This window comes from Microtus oregoni, unplaced genomic scaffold (genome assembly GCF_018167655.1).
Source record: "Microtus oregoni isolate MIOR12 unplaced genomic scaffold, Mior012 000091F_ref0000469, whole genome shotgun sequence".
Classification (NCBI taxonomy): Eukaryota; Metazoa; Chordata; class Mammalia; order Rodentia; family Cricetidae; genus Microtus; species Microtus oregoni.
The window spans coordinates 167,510-185,128 of NW_024544600.1; the positions used below are offsets into that span (position 1 = coordinate 167,510).

Consider the following 17,619-nt stretch of genomic DNA (forward strand, 5'->3'; position numbering starts at 1 on the left):
TCCTTCCATCCCAGCCTGTTTCCATGTAGCAGACCCTTCCTAGGGGAGCAAGGAAGGGAAGCCACAGATTGCAAACCCAGGGGCTCATTTTTCATTTTTTTCTGAAACCTTTATATCCTCAGCCCAAGAGGCAGTGTTCCCTTGCGACCTCCAAGCCTGGAATTGTGCATAGCCTGGGTCTTGTATCTTTGTATAACGGATGTTATTTGTACGAAGGGCAGTTCGTAAACAGCACTTGTTCTTTTAATAAAAGAATGTTTTACTAAAAAAAAAAAAAAACCAAAGAGACCTTGCTTTGTCTGGCTTCACTGAAGGGAGGAAGATGGGTGCCAACTCCGAGGGCCCGTGGGAGGAGGAAGATGGGTGTATATGGTCAGTGACCAGTTTTTTTCAAGTACTTGGAGGAATAGTTTAAACCGGAAGGCACATCATACACGGTGCAGGTGAAGATGCAGGCACCCGAGCCCTGCTGGGTGATAGATCACACTGCCTGTGTTTCTAAACGCACTGCCTCCGACTCCGCAGGGCCAGGGCGCAGGGTGGCACCTGCGGGCTCCAGGGCTGCACTGCCTGCCCCTCCTGCGCGGGGCCGGGCGGCGTCTTCCGGGAGGGGAGAGAGAGGGATGGGGGAAGAGGAGCGGGAGGGGAGAGAGAGGGATGGGGGAGGAGGAGCGAAGAGGGTGGCGACCCGGACGGGCCGCGGCGGTGCGCAGAACGCCCATGCGCGGCGGCGTGGGGACGAACATGCACGCTGTGGTCATGCGCGGGGCCTCGGTGAGCGTCCCCTCTTTGTTGACCCCGGCCGATCAGCCCCGCCTCCCCGGCCAGGGCCAGGCTCCGCCTCTCGGCCGCGCGATCCCTCGGGGCAGTCTTTTCTCCAGAGGACTCTTCCCTAGTGGATGCCAAGACCTGCCTCTACTGTGACCCTTTTCCCAATCTTTTTGTCGCTCCCACGTCCCCTTAGCCCGTGATCTTTTCCTCCCCAGATGGGCTTCCGGCGTCCACCCTTCTCCACTGATTTTATTTTTCTGTTTCCAAATCACATCTGTCTGCCGGCCTTGTCGAAGCTGTGCCAGAAGCGGGAAATCTCCTCTTGGCTGGTGAGTACAAGAACGCCTTCTCTCAGGACACAAGTCCCGTCAATTTCCGGGATCTCAGGGCTACATCGAAGACAGCGACCGGGACACCCCTGCTCCCAGCCGGCTCTAGGGAAGGTTTGGTGGACCAGAGGGCAGAAGACAAGGAGCCAAGTCTTCTGGGCTGAGGGGAGGTCAGCCACATGATAACCCAAGCCCCAGGGTTAGAAGAAGGTAGCTGGGATCATGCAAACTTACACTACTTCCAAGGTTTGGGATGACCCTGAGCCTCTTATCTTCCCTGGCCATAGGCCCGATGGTTCCCCAAAGAACCAGCCAAGCCCGTGGTGGCACAGAAAACACCCATCAAGTTGGAGCTTGTTGCAGGAAAAACCTACAGGTGGTGTGTATGTGGCCGAAGCAAGAAACAAGTGAGTTATTCCAGTTGCCTTTCACTTGGTTGTGACCCAGTTCTATACCACCCTGAACAAGCCTGACCTCAGAAGCTAAGCAGGGGTGGGCCTGATTAGTGCTTGGATGGGAGATGCGAGACACACACACACACCAGTGTCTCCACAGCTCTCTCTCTTGCTTGGGGTCAGCATGGGAACTTTCAGCCCCTCTTTATTTCCCTTCTTTCTGTATATACCCCGATACAAGGCGGGGGTTGATAGCAAAAGACCAGCTCATAGTGTATCCCTTGTGTCTGAGAAGCATTCGAAGCAGAGACAGGAAGATGCCTATGCTGTGACTGGCTCAGTCTCCTCTCCTTCCAGCCCCTCCTCCCTGTGTGTGCACTTTGGGGCCAGCTCCGGGGCACCAAGGACTTGAATGTTTTTCCCTCTCCCTCCCCGTGGGCAGCATCCCTGCTCACACACCAGGCGTTGGACCTCACTGCTGGGAACGTTCTGCCGTCTTCCTCAGGTCTCTCTGCCTGCCCTCTTTTTACCTCAGATAGGACTTCTTTTGCTGCTGGAGCGGGAGCCTCCCTCTTTCTGGAGAACTCTGCCCTGTGATTGGCGTGAGAAGCCCAGATCCCAAGGCTTACTTTGCCACACATTTGTTTTGGCCTTTGAACAGATATTCCAGAGGGTGGGGCACTTTCAAGGGCATGCCAGCCAGAGGGCTGTGGGTGGGGTGGTTGCACACACCTACTCTGTGCCCTTTAGGAGGGTGTGGGTCTGCCTCTCCCCTTTGGGCCTGTCTTCATTATCCTCTTTGGAGGGACACGGTGCACGCATTACTGATGCTACTCCAGGCAGGCAGGCAGGCAGGCAGGCAGGCAGGCAGGCAGGCAGGCAGGCAGACACAGATACCCCTTGCTGTTTTCTGAACTCTGGAAAGGCCCTGGGCCTGCTGGGCTCTCTCATCCTGGGGGACATTGAGAAGAATGTCACTTTCATGAGTCACTCAGCCACTAAAAAATAAATAAAACAAAACTCTGGGTGGGATGTAGCCCCGCGGTTAGATGTTTGTCTCGTGGGCACGGAAGCCCCTGGAGTCTGTCCCCACGTGGAATGAACAGGGTGTGACACCCGTCTGAAGTCATAGCACCTGGAAGGTGAAGGCAGGAGGATAAGGGTTAAGGGTCAGCCTCAGGCAGCAGAGCCTGTTCAAAGTAGGCCTGGACTGCAGGAGAACTTATCTGGAAATAAAAGAGGGGAACTGGTAAGGTGCTCGGCGGTTCCGGTTCGAGGCACTTGTCAGAGCGCCTGGCTGACTTGTGGGATCCCCAGTGCCCGCAGGGTGAAAGGATAAAACCAACTCCCACATTCGCCCCGTGACTTCTGTGTGTGGGCACGAACATGTGCTCGCATGCGCACACACACCAAATTTGAAACATGTAAAAGCCAAACGACAAAACTCCAGCCTTGTTAGTGTTAACGTTGCCTCTACCTGAGGCCCAGTTCCCCTTCCGAATTGAATTGTTCTGGCTTTTTGGCTTTCCCAAAGACGAACAATGAGAAATACTTATACTACCGTATGGTGGCCATTATTTCCTCATGTCAGCCTTCCTGTGACCCCGACATTGCAGGGCTGGGAACAATAATTGTGGTCAGCTCTCCTCCTGCCCCACTCTGACTTCTTTTTCTCCCACCAGCCCTTCTGCGACGGCTCCCACTTCTTCCAGCGCACCGGCCTTTCTCCGCTCAAGTTCAAAGTCCAAGAGACTCGCACAGTGGCCCTGTGTACCTGCAAGGCCACCCAGCGTCCTCCTTACTGCGATGGTACCCACAAGAGCGAGCAGGTACAGAAAGCAGAAGTGGGCTCCCCACTCTGAAGGGTCCGTGCCTCCTGGCCCGCTGCAAGCTTCCTCTCTGTGACGGCCACAGTGCTGAGGCATGGAGAAAGGGCTCCAAGGACCGTGGGCTGCTGTTAGCAACTGTCGCCTGAAAACCCTGTTTCTCCTGTTACACAGTTGAGAGCAGGCCTCCTGGGTCCCCTGGCAAAGCTGTCATTAAACAGTGAGACCACCCTCTGAGCGTCCCTGTGGTCACTGAGAAGCCTCCCACAGCCTCTTGCAAGGGCATAATCTGTGGAGACAGAGCTGGCCAAAGGGGGACCATTCAGATCTACTCAGTCAGCACGGTAGGGCTAGGGAGCACCTCCTCCCTCTGCCCCAAAGAACCACAGGCTCAAGAGTATGCAGCATTTATTACAAAACCAAGAGATACAAATGACCCAGGACAGGTGGGTACAGTCACAGAACCTCAGACTCAGGACATGGTGCAAAGAGACCCCAGGGGCTCAGGACCTCACATACCCGAGCCAATACCCTGGTCTCCACCTCCCCATCTTCCCCCCCATCTATGTACACTTGAGGAAAACCAGGTAGGCAAGGTCGGCCCCTAGTAGGTGGTCCGCTAGGTAGAGTGGGGTCAACTTCCACTTGATTTCCTTGTGCTTCTAATGCCTCTGTCCTGTCCCCGCTTGGCCTCGGCTAGGGGAGGGGAAGTGGACTAGAAAGCTGTTGGCCTTTGGCAGAACTCAAGCCTGTGCTTGTCCGGGGTTCCACACCCCAACCCTTCACTCTAGGCCCCCAGTGAAGTGTTACCTCCAGTCTTGCTAGTAGGGGTTCCTGGGTCAAGGTAGGGCAGAAGGAAAGTCACACATAGACTTTGCAGGGCTGGGGTCTCCCCACAGCCTGAATCTTCTCCTCCATAAAGATAAAAATGATGGACACAAAGGCCACACACAGGAAAAAAGAAAAAAAAGAAGGGGGGCAGGGGATAAAAAAGATAGAACCATCTATTCTTTGCACAAGGGTCCCACTGTCCAAGGAGGTGAGGGAGATGCCTTCTCCATGGCCACTTGATCCTCGCAGCCAGAGGACAAACCGCACTTTTTAAAGGCACTGTCTTAGCAATTCTCTGGACATTCAACAATGGGGGGCTTAGAGGTGGACCCCATTATCTCTTCAGCTAGGAGACCCAAAATGCCCTCTGCCCTGGGAAGTGGAACGAATACAGGGGAGGGCTCTAATACTTCCAGTGGCCTCTTAAGACCACCAGGTACCCCCCCCAGAAGAGTAGAGCAAACTACAGAAGACCCCCTAGACACAAACACTCACACACATACAGTTTGTTTCCTGTGGCATTTAAATTAATCTGGTTGGTCCATAGAAAATAAGTATGTATATTTGGTTTTTCCTATGTACATATATATATTTATATATATAGATAGATTTATTTATAAAACCCACCTCCCACTCTGAAGATGGGAGGAACCAGGAAAGTCAAAGGTGGAAAAAGGGGACCAGAAAAAGTAGAAGGGAAGGGGAGAGGTGGCTGCTGCGGGAGAGGGTCCCTTTCCTCAAGTTAAGGGGGGCAAGGAGCTCCGTTAACAGTCATCTTGCGCCCCCTGCTGGTGGAGGATGGCGTTTGCAGGCAGTTCGAAGTGCCCCCGTTGGTAGCAGCTGTGGTCCCACAGGCGGTCGAAGGTGGAGTGGGGGAGGTAGGGTGGGTGGCTGGGGGGCCGTGGGAGCTGGGAGAGCCATGGGATGGGGTCGCAGGGCTGGGCAAGGAGGAGGAGGTGGCCGGAAGGGTGGCAGGGCTGGGAGCCTTGTCGCTGACAGACTCACACTCTGATGCCCCGCTGGTGTTGGTGCCCTCTGAGGGAGTGGGCACTGTGGGCAGGGTGAGCCGCTTGCAGGCTGGCTGGACACGGTACTTGAGGGGGAGAGGTCCATTCTGTGGTGAAAAGGAAGAGGCCAGCAATAAGAAAAGAAAATGTCAGCAGAAAGAACAACCCATCCCTGCATCCAAATCAGGACCCAACCAGGAGCAGAGGGGAAGGTCTGAACTTTGAAGAGGAGAGGGGCCTGCAGAATGGAGAGTCAAATGAGAGCAGACCCAGTGAAGAAGGAGTGTAAGGGATGGAGGCAGGGGTGTAAGGCCGTCATACGCCACAGTGGCCACCTTTACTGCTGACCCCAAGTCTGGGTGGTCAGAGCCAGCGGAGGGCATCAGCAACAGGTGTGGTACTCAGCACTCGGGCTGGGGTGTGGGGTGGGGTGTGGGGTGGGGTGTGGGCTGGGGGATGAAGCAAGAGGGCTGGACCTCACACCAAGTTTGAGGCTAGCCAAGGAGAGAACCTCTCTCAAGCAAAAAAAGAAATGGCCCAGCGCTGACCAGGTATGATGAGCCCCCAGGGCCAGGCCTGGCTCCAGAGACAAGGGATGAACTGCCTGACATAAGAGGGTGTCTCATGTCACTGTGGCCACTGACCAGTGCCAGGCCCAGTAGGACCTCCTCCCTGGTACTGCCCCCAACTGTACCACCTGGTCACAGGCTCACCCTCCGCCAGGGGTAGATATAAGCAATGTCCATGAGGGTGTAATATTCCTTCAGGGGCTCATCTTCATAGAGGATCTCCACCTGGAGGGGAAAAAATGCCACCATGAGGCCTGGCAGCTGCACCCCTGGCAGCCAGGGTGGGAGTCCCAGGGGGTTGGACGTGAGCAAACCAAAAGGTGGCTTGCAGGAGGCCCCTCCTTACTGTGCATGTGACTTCCCTTCCAGACTGTCCCTCAACCTGCTGGTGGGGAGGGGGAAGCTTCGCTCTAGGTCTCCTAGAGAGCCAGCAAGGCCAAAGGGACCCCCTTGACTGAGGTCCTTGCCTGTGATGCTCCCCCCCCTTGCATCTGCCCTAACTGGTGAAAGCAACAGCGCCTACTGTCTCCCTGCTGCAGGGGTGGGCTAAGTGAAGCCTTCGCAGGAGCAGCATCTCAGCCTGTCAAAGAAGGAGGGTCAGCTGACTCAGACCTACAAGGGAGCCTGTGTTACTGTGTCCAAGAGCTCCCTGACCCTCGGTTTTTGGTTTTTTTTTTTTTAAGATTTATTTATTTACTATGTACACAGTGTTCTGTCTGCATGTATGACTCCAGGCCAGAAGAGGGCATCAGATCTCATTACAGATGGTTGTGAGCCACCATGTTGTTGCTGGGAATCGAACTAGGGACCTCTGGAAGCCTCTGAGCCATCTCTCCAGCGCCCCCCCCCCACTTTTTTTTTTTTAGTTTATTTAACTTATTTCTTTTATGTGCACTGGTGTGAAGGTGTCAGATCCCCTGGAACTAGAGTTACAGACAGTTGTGAGCTGCCATGTCAGTGCTGGGAATTGAACCCAGGTCCTCTGGAAGAGCAGCCAGTGCTCTTAACCACTGAGCCATTTCTCCGGTCTCCCTGACCCTCTTGAAGGCCCGACATTTTTTTGGATGTACACTTCCCTGGTCTTGGGCTTTTTGCACACCAGCTACAACAATTACAGACTATCTTATCCTTAAACAATTGGGCTAGCCTACCCATTCCTGCAGGTCCAGCTATATAACCATGTGATGGATGGATGCCCACCAACCAGACACACTGATGGACCCCCGATGTCTGAGACGGTGCAGGCATTCACCTTGTACTTGCTGGGTACGTCCATTTTGTTGCGGAGAAACTTTGCGAGGTGCATGACAGTCATGGCTGCTGGGCATCGCAGGAAGCGCACCCCTGTCTGTGGGGAAGAGGTCCCTGTGAGAAGGTCTATCCCCATGGCACTCGCAGCTCACGCCTGAGAAGGCCTGAACACTCACCTTCTCCTTGTCCCCATCCCCGTTCTCCACGAGGCTCTTCTTCTCTTCTCGGTCCCTGGAGGAGACAGAAGGGAGCAAAAGATCGTGCACTTGCTGGGTCAAATGCACAGGTCTGACGGGGTCTTGGAGGACGGGCCAGGGTGAAAAAAGGGCTTAGGTTGAACTTGCCTGACTCCTTCGTAGAACTCAATGGAAAGACTGACAATCTCATCATCGCCCAGAGCCCCCTTCTCCTGCTCTAGGACCTCGCCGCGGTCCTCGTTGGAGCCATTAGGGACTGTAGAGGGAGACAGCTCAGAGGGGTTGGTCAAAGATAGAGCAAGGGACTGAGGACCTAGGGAATGGGAGTGGGTGGCTCAGAGCTGAGCCCTTCCTGCTCTGGACAACCTTCTCTAGCAGGGAGGTCTGGTGGAGATAGACGGGCCACAGCTGGCACCCTCAACCCTCACAGCTGGGGCAGCTCTAGGCTCTCAGGAACCAGAACCTGCTTGAGAGTGGGCACACTCACCCTCCGTCAGGGGGTATGCCGCATAAAAGTCCCGACGCCGTTTCATCTCATCTAGAGGAAGGAGGCGGGCATGAGCAGGCAACAACTGGGAAATGGGGGAGGTGAGCAGGACAGCACAGGGGCTCGGGGTACCTTTAAAAAGCCCAGGCACCAACTTGTAGACAATGTCCTGGAGGGTTTTGTCCGACCTGGGAAGGAACGTACATGAACGTTGGCAGCCGCGGGACCTTCATCCCTCCAGCCTGGGCTCAGCATTGTACCCCTTTAAACCCAGCACCCAGGCATGCAGGTTCTCAGTCGGGCATTTCTTAGCCTAGGTCAAGCTGGAAATCACTGGGAGGCAGGGTAAGGGAACACAAGCCCACCTGATGCTCAGGAGTGGTCGGGTTTTATGAACCTGGACGTCACACATGGGGCAATATTTGTTGGTTTCCAAGTAGCGCACGATGCAGGTTTTGCAGACTTGGGGTGTGGACAGAGAGAGGACAATCAGAACCCCTTTCTGCCCAGGCCTTCCCACCAGGACTAGGAGCTCAGGACAGCTCCCAGACCCAACATGGCAGTGTGCTCACACATCTGGCCTTTTGTGCCTTGTCTACCCTTAGGCCCAATGTCTCTGTGTGAAACAGGAGGGTGTCCTTGTCCTGCCTAACATACACAGTGTACCAAGCCTTCGGCTCCTCTTAGCCAACCCTGCTAAGACATCCCACAGGTCCTGGATCTCTTGTGACCAATCTGACAGTACAAGTGAGTGACCCCCGAGCCTTCAGGGGTCAAACTTCAGGCAGAGCTATCAGAGAAAGGGGAGGTTCCTAACACTGTCCCTGGGTCCAGGACTACCCCCACTTTGTCCCTTTGTAGTTTCTTGGTGACCCAGGGTCTGCTCTCCTAGGCAGCGTCCCCACGCTGAGCACCCCAGCACTGAACTCACAGGAATGCAAGCACTCCACAATGGTGGTGGCATCGATGAAATAGCCCCCACAGAGGGCACACATGAGGTGAGGGTTCAGCTCCGTGATTTTAATCCGTGTGGTTCGATGCATGATGCCAGGGGTCAGGACTGAGGAGACTTGGGAAGTGTCACCCTGGGAAACAGAAATGAGATCAGAAACGCAGCCACTTCCCCGCACTGCTTCCGTCAATATAGCAGCTTTCCTGAGCCCACGCCCCTCTGCCCCCCATTTTCTCTGTCTCAGATGTGGAACCAGGCACGTGTTTGAGGCTGGCTGTTTCTGGGCCTCCCTCTGAGTGTTCACTGGGTGTTGGGGGCTTGGGAAGTGTCTGTAACTTTGAGAAACAGGTTGTGGACCATCTCAGAAGCAGTAGGAAAAAGACTGAAGCCAGACCTTAAGAAACACTAACCAACTCTTGACGATAGATGTGGGAGGGCGGGAAAATGAAAGGTAACGGCGCTTTAAAAGCTCTCCCTGGGAACCGGCGGGCGGTGGCGGTGCACACCTTTAATCCCAGCACTTGGGAGGCAGACAGGTGGAGCGAGTTCGAGGGCAGGTTCCCAAAGCTATACAGAGAAACCCTGTCTCAACCACCAGCCCTGCAAAGATCTTCCTGGGAGCCATGGGCCTGTGAGAGGGCTCACTAGGTAAAGGTGATTGCAGCCAAGCCTAGTGACCCACATGGTGGAAGGAGAGAAAAAAAAAGGGCTGCAAGTTGTCCTTTGGCTACTTGCAAATATATACACATACGCACGCACACGTGCGCATACGTGCGTGCACACACACATGCACTAAATGTAATAAAAAAATTTAACAATATTCTGATTCCAACCATATCTATTCAAGTGGTCAAATATTTACCAAGTACTAACAGCTATGAGAAATTGCCCAGACAACTCCGTTCACAGACCAAAATGAATCGCTGCCCCAGCAATGAGAGATTTGTCATGGGGAAGCCTTGAGGGACATTAGGACACATACAGCTCCTTGCAAGGCTACCATGTGCTGACCTGGCCTTCTGGCTGGAAACCCTGAAGCTGGTTTTCATTATGTCTCAAGTTCTGAAGGAACTGCAGGCCCAGCCTGGCACTGGACTCTACAGGTAGTCCAAGAGCCTGGCAAGAAGACCTTTACTGCCCTGTGTGAGAACCCCCCCCCCCCCATAGTATCCGTCTCCCAGTAGCACACTGAGTGCTCTCCAGTGTGTGCGTGGTCCAGGAACCTACTTTCACGAACACACAGAATTGCTTCTTGTGCTGCTGGGATCCCACCACATCCTAACTTCTCCCACCCGTTCACAACCTATCCACCAACAAACCACAGGCTCTCCTAGACACCTGCCAAAACTGGGCAGCGAGCATTCTCTGTCCCCAGCTCTCCAGTGCACCTGGCCAGGCCTTAGCAGGCCAAAGTCATTTCAAAGCTGGCTCTGACTTTCGACCGGAGAAGGCTGCCTCTTTCTGTCTCTCCCACAGCAAAAGTCTAGGAGACGGGCTTGAGAGGCTGGCTAAGCCCCAGCGACTCCTTTACAACATACATCCTTCTCTTTTCCAGAAAGATTTCTAAAGCCACCACGCTGGCTTTTCTAGGACAAGAAATTCACAGCCAGGACCAGCAGTTTCTATAGAGACCCCAGGATGAGCCTGGCCTGGACCCAAACAGCCAGTAAGGCCCCAGGGCACCTGGCCAGAGACTGGGATAGATGGGTAGACACAAAGGCCACACTTGGTACAGACACCAAGCTGCAGAAAAGAAAGAGGGGAACAAGCCAGCCAGAGGCGCTGAGGCAGCCACCCCTGGCCTGCAAAGTTTTTGCTCCTATAGGTGGCCCTAGCTGGTCCTCCCTGCATGGGTCCCCCTTCACAATTTCAAAGAGGCTGTTGGCTACTCTACTGTTTAGTTGTTTCCATGGTAACATAGTCCCTGGCAAGAAGCCCAAATATTATTACAACCATCCAGAGGATGTCTCTTTGAGCGTGGGTAATAGCCACCGTGTGTACGTGCTGTCTGGGCTTCCAAAGGTACTTCATGTGACTGCTTGCCTTGTGTGTGTGTGTCTGCGTCCAGAGGCACACAGAGATGTAAACTATCAGAGTAGGATCCAGCCAGGGAATCTCGGTTGCTACGGTAAGGTCTCCCTGACACGTGCACCACACACACACACACACACACACACACACACACACACGCTCTTCACAATGCCTCAGCCACTTCAGGCACACACTCACTTTGCAGATAGAGAAGCCACACAAACCCCACTCGGTTCATCTATCTTTCTGAGGTTTCACACAAGAGCATTTGTGTGAAATACCCCGGGTCCCATTTTGGGCTCAGGGTAGTAAGGGAAGGAGAAAAGCTCCTTGTCTCCCCTGGGAGCAGAGAGCCTCCCTGTTCCCCATCCCCATCCCTAGGGGCCTCAGAAAGCCACAAGAGGCACTGATTGGCTCCTCACCTGATTGCCATGGTTACCTGCAGGGCCCTGTCAGCAGGTGCCAAGAGTGTCTGTAAACAGGAGGTCTGAGTTCCCAGAGCACCCCCTCCCCATTTCCCTGCCCAGTATCAGGACCTGTATTCCTTCCTCCCCATGCAAGGGGCTGTGGTGCTGGGGGAAGAAGAGGGAAAGAAATGACGCACTGTATCACTATGGAAGGGACAGCCTGGAGGGGACAGAGGAAAGGGACAAAGGGCTCGTGGAAGGAAAAGGGAAAGGCAGAGGTCCCAAGAAGCAGAAACGGGGCGGAGGTCATTTGCAACTGGTCTCCATGAAGCTGAAGAGGCCAGCCCCAACTACATCTGTTTAACCCCCCCCCCCCACACACACACACCGTGCATGCGTGGCTTTATCTGAAGTCTTGGTCTCCAGTTCTCTTTGGCCCTAGCTCTTGGCTCCTAGGGGCCCCAGGCAGGAAAGGGGCTTGGTCAGCACCTAGCTCACAGTTCATTGCCATCAGAGCTCAAGTGTGTCTCTCCCCGTGCTCCCAGCCCCTGCTGACAGACACCTCCCACCTCTCCTGTAGTTAGGTGTTGGCCTCTGTCAAGGCAGATAGAGGTCCCAGGGACACCAGCCACAGCCCTCTGCCTCACTGGTGGAGCAAAACGAGCCCCAGGCTGTGAGAGGTCATTCAAGGTCACATCCTAGCACCAGACTAGCAGAGGTGGTTGTGATCTTTGAAAGCCTGTTATGCAGTCTTCTCGTTTTACAGACGTGACTTGTCCAAGGTCACACATCTAAAGCCTCCTGTTGTGATGCTCTACGTTGGTACCCAGAGGGTGCTGCTTACTCTGCTGACAAGCTGAGCCAGTGGTAGAAGGGTGGAGGGTAGTTACTTAGTGGGCAGGAAGCCCCATACACTGGGTCTGCTGAAAGGGAGGCAAAAGTTAATGCCTACACCACTCCCACAGTATGGGGGAAACTGAGGCACCATGGGGACAGAGTAAGCCAGAGTATAGTGTGTAGACATGAATTCCTAGTGTTGGTTCCTCTTCCAGCTTCATAGTCCCAACTAAGCAGAACTCGTGTGTTCATGTATGGACCAGCACACCCTCTCGTCTTTTCCTGCCCTTTGACATTGGAAAAAGGCTGGAAGCCTCCTTTCCCCACCACTCAGCTCCTGAAGACAATTTAAAAGAAAAAATAAAGGAAAATAATAATAGTAAAAAAACAAAAAACAAAAAACAAAAAAACAAAAACCCCCAAACCCCAAAGAATATACGCAGGACAACAACTGCAAGACGCATAGGTATCCAGAGCCAGACACACCCCCTTTGTCTCCCGTCCACAGCACCCAGAACCAGATAAGGACGGTCACACACAAGGCACACAGACACTTGGCCAGACACACACCACCACATGCGCAGATAGACAGGAGTCAGACTCCCACTCCACAGATGTAGAAACCATTCCCATCTACCCCATCGCATGCCGCCTGAAACCAGAGCCACCAACATTAACCTTCTATGAACCCCTGGTCTTCTCAGGGTAAATTATAATTTAAGCCTTCCAGCAACAAAGACAGTTCGACCCCCAACTCTGCTCTGAGGCCAGAGGCTGGAGGCCTACGGTTGACATCTGACCTATACAGTATGTAACCTCTTCCACTTCAGGCTCTCTCTGTTCCCATGGCAACAGCTCCATCAACCAAGATCTCAGGGAGTCATTTCCCTCCTCTCTGCTCACCTCCCAATAGTTTAACTTGAACAGAAACAGGCGACAGCCAGACTGGATGGTGGAGCCTGTTTCCTACCTCATTCCAAACACAGGTTCTAAGTGCACAAGCCCCAACCTTAAACTAGGGGAGCCCCTGGGAAAACCTTTCCACCAAAACGCTGCAACAGAGCTGGCTTTATGCGCCTCCGATTACAGTAATAACATCTTGGAGCAGGGATAGGGGTGTGTGTGTTGGGGGGGGTCATGAGTTTCAGGAACGCTACAACTGCAAGAAGTCCAGAGTGGGAGGCCCAGGACTGTGTGAGCTGGCTAAGAGAAACCCCTCCCTCAATGAGAGGGAGCCAAGAGAGACTGAGGCAGCATGGGGGGATGGCGGGCGCAAGGCTGGGGGCCAGGAGAGACAAAGACGCAGGGAAAACTCGAGGTAACACCTGTATATACTTAAACATTTAATATTCACACATACATACCCTCCTCACTCAAGCCAAGCACAGCAATTTTAGGTAGACCCGGGGAGTGGGGCGGGGGGTTGACTAGAAGCCCCTAGGAGACAAGAAGGGTGCAGGGTGTCTGCAGGCCCAGGGTTCCCCAGCTTTCAGAGCTATTTACGCCAGGGCTCAGGGAAGAAAGAGTAGCCGCTTCCATTTGCTCCCGCCACTCCATGGAAAAAGGAGCAGCTCATGAGACCCCTTGGCCACTACTGGTCAAAGGGAGAGAGCATGCTAAATCTCTCCTCGTTCCCATTCTACCCGCTCCACCCGTTTCCCCCGGAGCTCAGGTCAAAGGATCAGGCACCCCAGTGACCGAGTGGCCACTCCCTCCTTTCCCTAGAGCCAAACTTTGGTGGGGCCCCAGGAGGGATGTAGGGGAAAAGCTCTGGCGAGGTGGTTCAGGGAGGGGGCGGGGCGCCTCGCACCAGGACTGGGGAAAGGGACCTCTGGGGGAGGTGCCCAAGATCCGGACCCCAGCAGTTAGGGCGCCCTCCCCCGGCCTCGCAGCTACCAGAAGGCCAAGTCCCCTTCCTCCGAGCCTCAAATCCTCGAGCGTCTACCACGCTCACTGCCCACGCGAGAGGCGACCCTTGCCCGACTCGGAGGGGGCTGATCTGCCAGAGCCACTCTGTTCCGGCTGGTGGAGACACTGGGGTGGGGGTGAGACCCACCCTAGCGAGTGTCCCCAAAGCCCTCGTGGCCGCCCGGACCCTCCCCCTCGATACCTCGCGAGCAGGGTCTTAGCAGGGGGCTGCTGCACAAAGAGGTGGTCGAGGGAGACGCCAAATCGTTAAGAGGGGGAATCCACTTCGGCCATCTTGGAAGGGAGGAAAGGGAAAAAAGAGAGAGCGAGACCGGGAACGGGAGAAAGAAAGGCGGACGGGGCGAGCTTGGACAGCGGCTGGCGGGGCGGGAAGGGGACGCGATCGGCAGGCCAGGCCGGGGCTCCCGGTTCCCACTGGGGTCTGCGGGGAAAGGTGGACCGGCCCGAGTCGCCAGCCCCAAACGCTACGAGGTAGCAAGGAGGCAGGCGCGAGTCGGCGTCCGCTTACCTGGCTTCGGGGTCCAGTGGGTCTCAGGGAGGGGGGGATGGGAGGGAGGGAGGGAAGGGAGGGGAGGGGGGCCACAGCCCTGTCTCTCTCGCTTGGTCGGCCGGAGGGGAGAAACCTATGGTAAGAAAGGAGTTTGTAAGAGCAGCTTGGGGTGGGAGGGAGAGTGGGGAGGGGAGGGGAGGGGACGAGAGAGGAGGGGAGGGGCCGTGGAGGGGGGGCGACAAAATGGCTTTTTTCCTCCAGACAAGAGTAGGTCCCGCCCACTACTCACCCACGTGACCTCATTCCTTCAGGATGTTTGCAGAGAGGGAAAGAGGAGGGGAGAGGCTAGCTTAGCTGTTCTTCACCGTGTTCTCGGTGCTCTGGGCTTCCCCCAAACCCGAGACCCCCTTTTATTCAAACAGATCCCTTGAACCCGGAGGGAAGATCCTGTTGTGTTACCTCCGGTCATGATACCTCCTCCTCCTAAAATAAGTGTGTCCCCCCTCTCCCACCGACCCTGCGATCCCTACTCTAGCTGGGGAGCTTGGAAAATGGTGAGATGCAGACTCGGCGGAAATGTGTTTTGCAGTACCCGTTGCCTTGCCGCCACCGAAGGGCGTTTGGGCGGGGGACAGGGCCCCGGCGGCCACGCGTCCGAGCGAGGTTTACTCACTCCAGCTGACATTCCCTTGAGATTCCTAAGTGTGTATGTGTGTGTGAGAGACACGGAGCGTGTCCGTTCCCCCCTCCCCCGAAACGGCGGAGACTCCGCACCTCGCAGGGAGCGCACGGTGGCCGGGGGGGGGGGGCTTGACTGTGGCCGAGGCTGGCGCGCTCGGCGTGCTCGGGCGGAGAAGAATGGAACGCAATCCGGGGCGGGGAGAGCAGCCCGAGACACGAACTCGGGCGCTGGGCCAGAGACACAATAACTAGCCGAATTCGAGAGGCCCGGGCGCAGTAGGAAGCGAGGAGTCGAGAGAGGACGCGCGCCTTTTCGCCGCCGGTGCGCCTCCCTCGCCGCCGTGGGGGAGCCAGCGAGCACGAAGGCAGCCGGTGCCAACCGACTCCGACGGTCACTCTCGGCTCCACCCAGCGCTTGCTCTCGGGTCCCCAGCGGCCCTGGCCCCAGGCAGGAGAGGAAGGAGAGCTGGAAGAGACGGCGCCGAGGAAGCGAATCGATTTTGCGTTACCACGAGAACCTTGGGCCTCATTAGGTCGCTCGATTTCGCTTATTCGTTCCTTCTGATTTATTGGGAGTAGCCACTTGACTTTCCCTCCAAAGGGCTCTATTATCCGGCCTCAAATGCCTTTAAGCGCCAGCACCGTGGATTGGCTCGAGTAGGGAACGAATCTTCGTTGAGCTTCGGAGCGCCCGCCTCCTCTCCTTGTCCCAAGCCTAAAGCAGCCCCGAAGTTGGGGGGGGGGGAGGGCTCCGGACTGCATGCTTTTGCACGCTGGCTTACCAGGAACCTTGTGACCCCAACAGTTTCAGCCCTCAGTCCGCGCTAGCTGAATGTGGGTTCAGAGGAAGGGCGGGAGGAATTTCCACCTACACCGGGTGATCCCAGGGCTAGTGGGAGAGGCCCCGGGAGAATGGGTCACCTGCTACCTTCTCGGTCCCTTTATCGGGTACTAGGAGCGCACAGGCTCGAGTGGAAAGGGGGCTCGAATTAGACACGCCCACTGTCATCGGGACCAGTAGGTCTCCGCATCTTGGACTCTGCTATAACAACCACAAGTGCTCAGCACGAAGGGTACCACAACAGGGACCCCGTCTCTGCCATTCTTTCACTAGAAGTTCCCGAACAAGAGAAACCTGAAGGGGCGTTGGAAATCTCGGTTCCATCAAACACCGGCACCCGGGAAGGTCTGGCTGCCCCTGGCTGCCTTGCTTATTAAATGGGTATCCACTTACTCCTCAAACAGCTGTTAGATTCCAGTTCCGTGTAAACCGCTGGAGAGGGGGAGCATGCTGAAGACCCACTGCCCACTAAAACGCCAGTAAATCATCGACGCTGGGACATTGGTCAGCTTCTCTGGTTGATCAGGAGAACAACCCTTCCCACATCCGAAGTTCTCTAGTTTTTCTGTCTTAATTCTAGTAGGCATCTAGAAGCACCTGACACGTGCCACTGTCAAGTATTGCTTTAGGCAGAGTAGGTAGGCTGGGTTTTGACATAGATCAGGACCACTGAGGTCTTGCCTGAAAAGACCCTTCTCCTTTCGCCTTTTGAAGCGCCAGGTGTCCTCTAGGCTTGTGCATATGGGTATGCAAACACGAGAGAGTGCAGAAGAGACTTCCTTTGAGCCAAGTGTCCAGACAACCGATTGAGAGTCCCCTGCACGTTCTCCTCAAGGAAAGCAGCGGCTTCCTGCCCACCTCCGCCAGCGCACCTCTACAAGCATGAAGAACCCTTACTTCCCTCCATGCTGTTTGTATCCTATTGGTCCTCTAGCAGATAGCTACTCATGGGGAGGGTCACTATCAAACATGTCCCAATGAGCAGGAACCTGGGACGTCAAGACAAGGACTGTTTCCAGTGTGTACAGGAGATCTGCAAGGAGAAGATCCCCTGTAAAATGGTGACAATGGCCACTGCTTTGCTGTGTGGCATTACCTCTGTGTCCTTCACACCATTCCCTCCTGCAAACAATACCCTTTGTCCATCTCTGCATCTGTTTCGTCGTCCTTCTCGCTCGGTGTCTCTTTTCCTCTTTAGGTGGAATCTTATCTACTCCCGACTACTTATGTCCCCTTAGGTCCCCTCCTCATATTCCTTTCTTTGTAGATCACCGCTAGATTCTTTCTTTCCCCTTTAGCCCTCACTTTGTCCCCGAGGTTTCTTTCCCGATTCTTTCTTTCGAAACAGATGTCCTATTTCAAGTTTATATCGCCACTAACACAGACAATGGAAAGTTGTCCAACCTCCACAGCAAATTCATTCTGAATCCTAGGAAAAATGCATTGTGAAACATGGCAGCGAGACAGAAACCTGTGTTTTGCTTTCCGGTAATCAAGATTTGGGGAAAGAGTGTGAGTGGCAGTGGGGAGACGCTAGTAGGGAATCCTGTCATTGACCACAACAGATTTCTACTTACAATGACTCTCGCAACAGAATTTGGCGTTTGAGCATTTGCGATTTAAAAGATAAAAGTTACACTCAAAAAACTCAGCCGTCCCTGGGTGGGCTCGAACCACCAACCTTTCGGTTAACAGCCGAACGCGCTAACCGATTGCGCCACAGAGACGGTGACAGTTGTTGGTAAGGCAGAGAGCCGAGTCAATAGGAGCGACCGCGATATGGCGCAA

At 54.8% G+C, this 17,619-nt stretch overlaps 2 protein-coding genes and 1 non-coding gene across 4 annotated transcripts; 1 reads left to right on the top strand and 2 right to left on the bottom strand.

The window, feature by feature from the left end:
* Positions 1–842: 842 nt before the first annotated feature.
* LOC121442484 (CDGSH iron-sulfur domain-containing protein 3, mitochondrial) lies at positions 843–3,552 on the top strand. The gene is made up of 3 exons (XM_041644075.1): positions 843–1,100; positions 1,388–1,507; positions 3,178–3,552. Exons 1-3 carry the CDS (start codon positions 987–989, stop codon positions 3,355–3,357), a joined length of 414 nt encoding a protein of 137 aa, XP_041500009.1. The 5' UTR covers positions 843–986; the 3' UTR covers positions 3,358–3,552.
* A 26-nt stretch (positions 3,553–3,578) lies between these two features.
* Positions 3,579–14,456, bottom strand: LOC121442482 (polycomb group RING finger protein 2). Of its 2 annotated transcripts, none has more exons than XM_041644073.1 (10): positions 14,328–14,456; positions 8,595–8,748; positions 8,029–8,125; positions 7,796–7,851; positions 7,664–7,714; positions 7,324–7,432; positions 7,156–7,210; positions 6,981–7,076; positions 5,873–5,953; positions 3,579–5,266 (listed from the first exon to the last, which is right to left on the bottom strand). In XM_041644073.1, exons 2-10 carry the CDS (start codon positions 8,704–8,706, stop codon positions 4,895–4,897), a joined length of 1,029 nt encoding a protein of 342 aa, XP_041500007.1. In that variant the 5' UTR covers positions 8,707–8,748; positions 14,328–14,456; the 3' UTR covers positions 3,579–4,894. The 2 variants fall into 2 exon arrangements, with proteins under 2 accessions (XP_041500007.1, XP_041500008.1); XM_041644074.1 differs by lacking the exon at positions 14,328–14,456 and adding an exon at positions 14,001–14,077.
* A 3,028-nt stretch (positions 14,457–17,484) lies between these two features.
* Trnan-guu lies at positions 17,485–17,558 on the bottom strand. Its single transcript has one exon. It is a non-coding gene; the product is annotated as a tRNA-Asn (tRNA).
* Between the last annotated feature and the right edge of the window lie 61 nt (positions 17,559–17,619).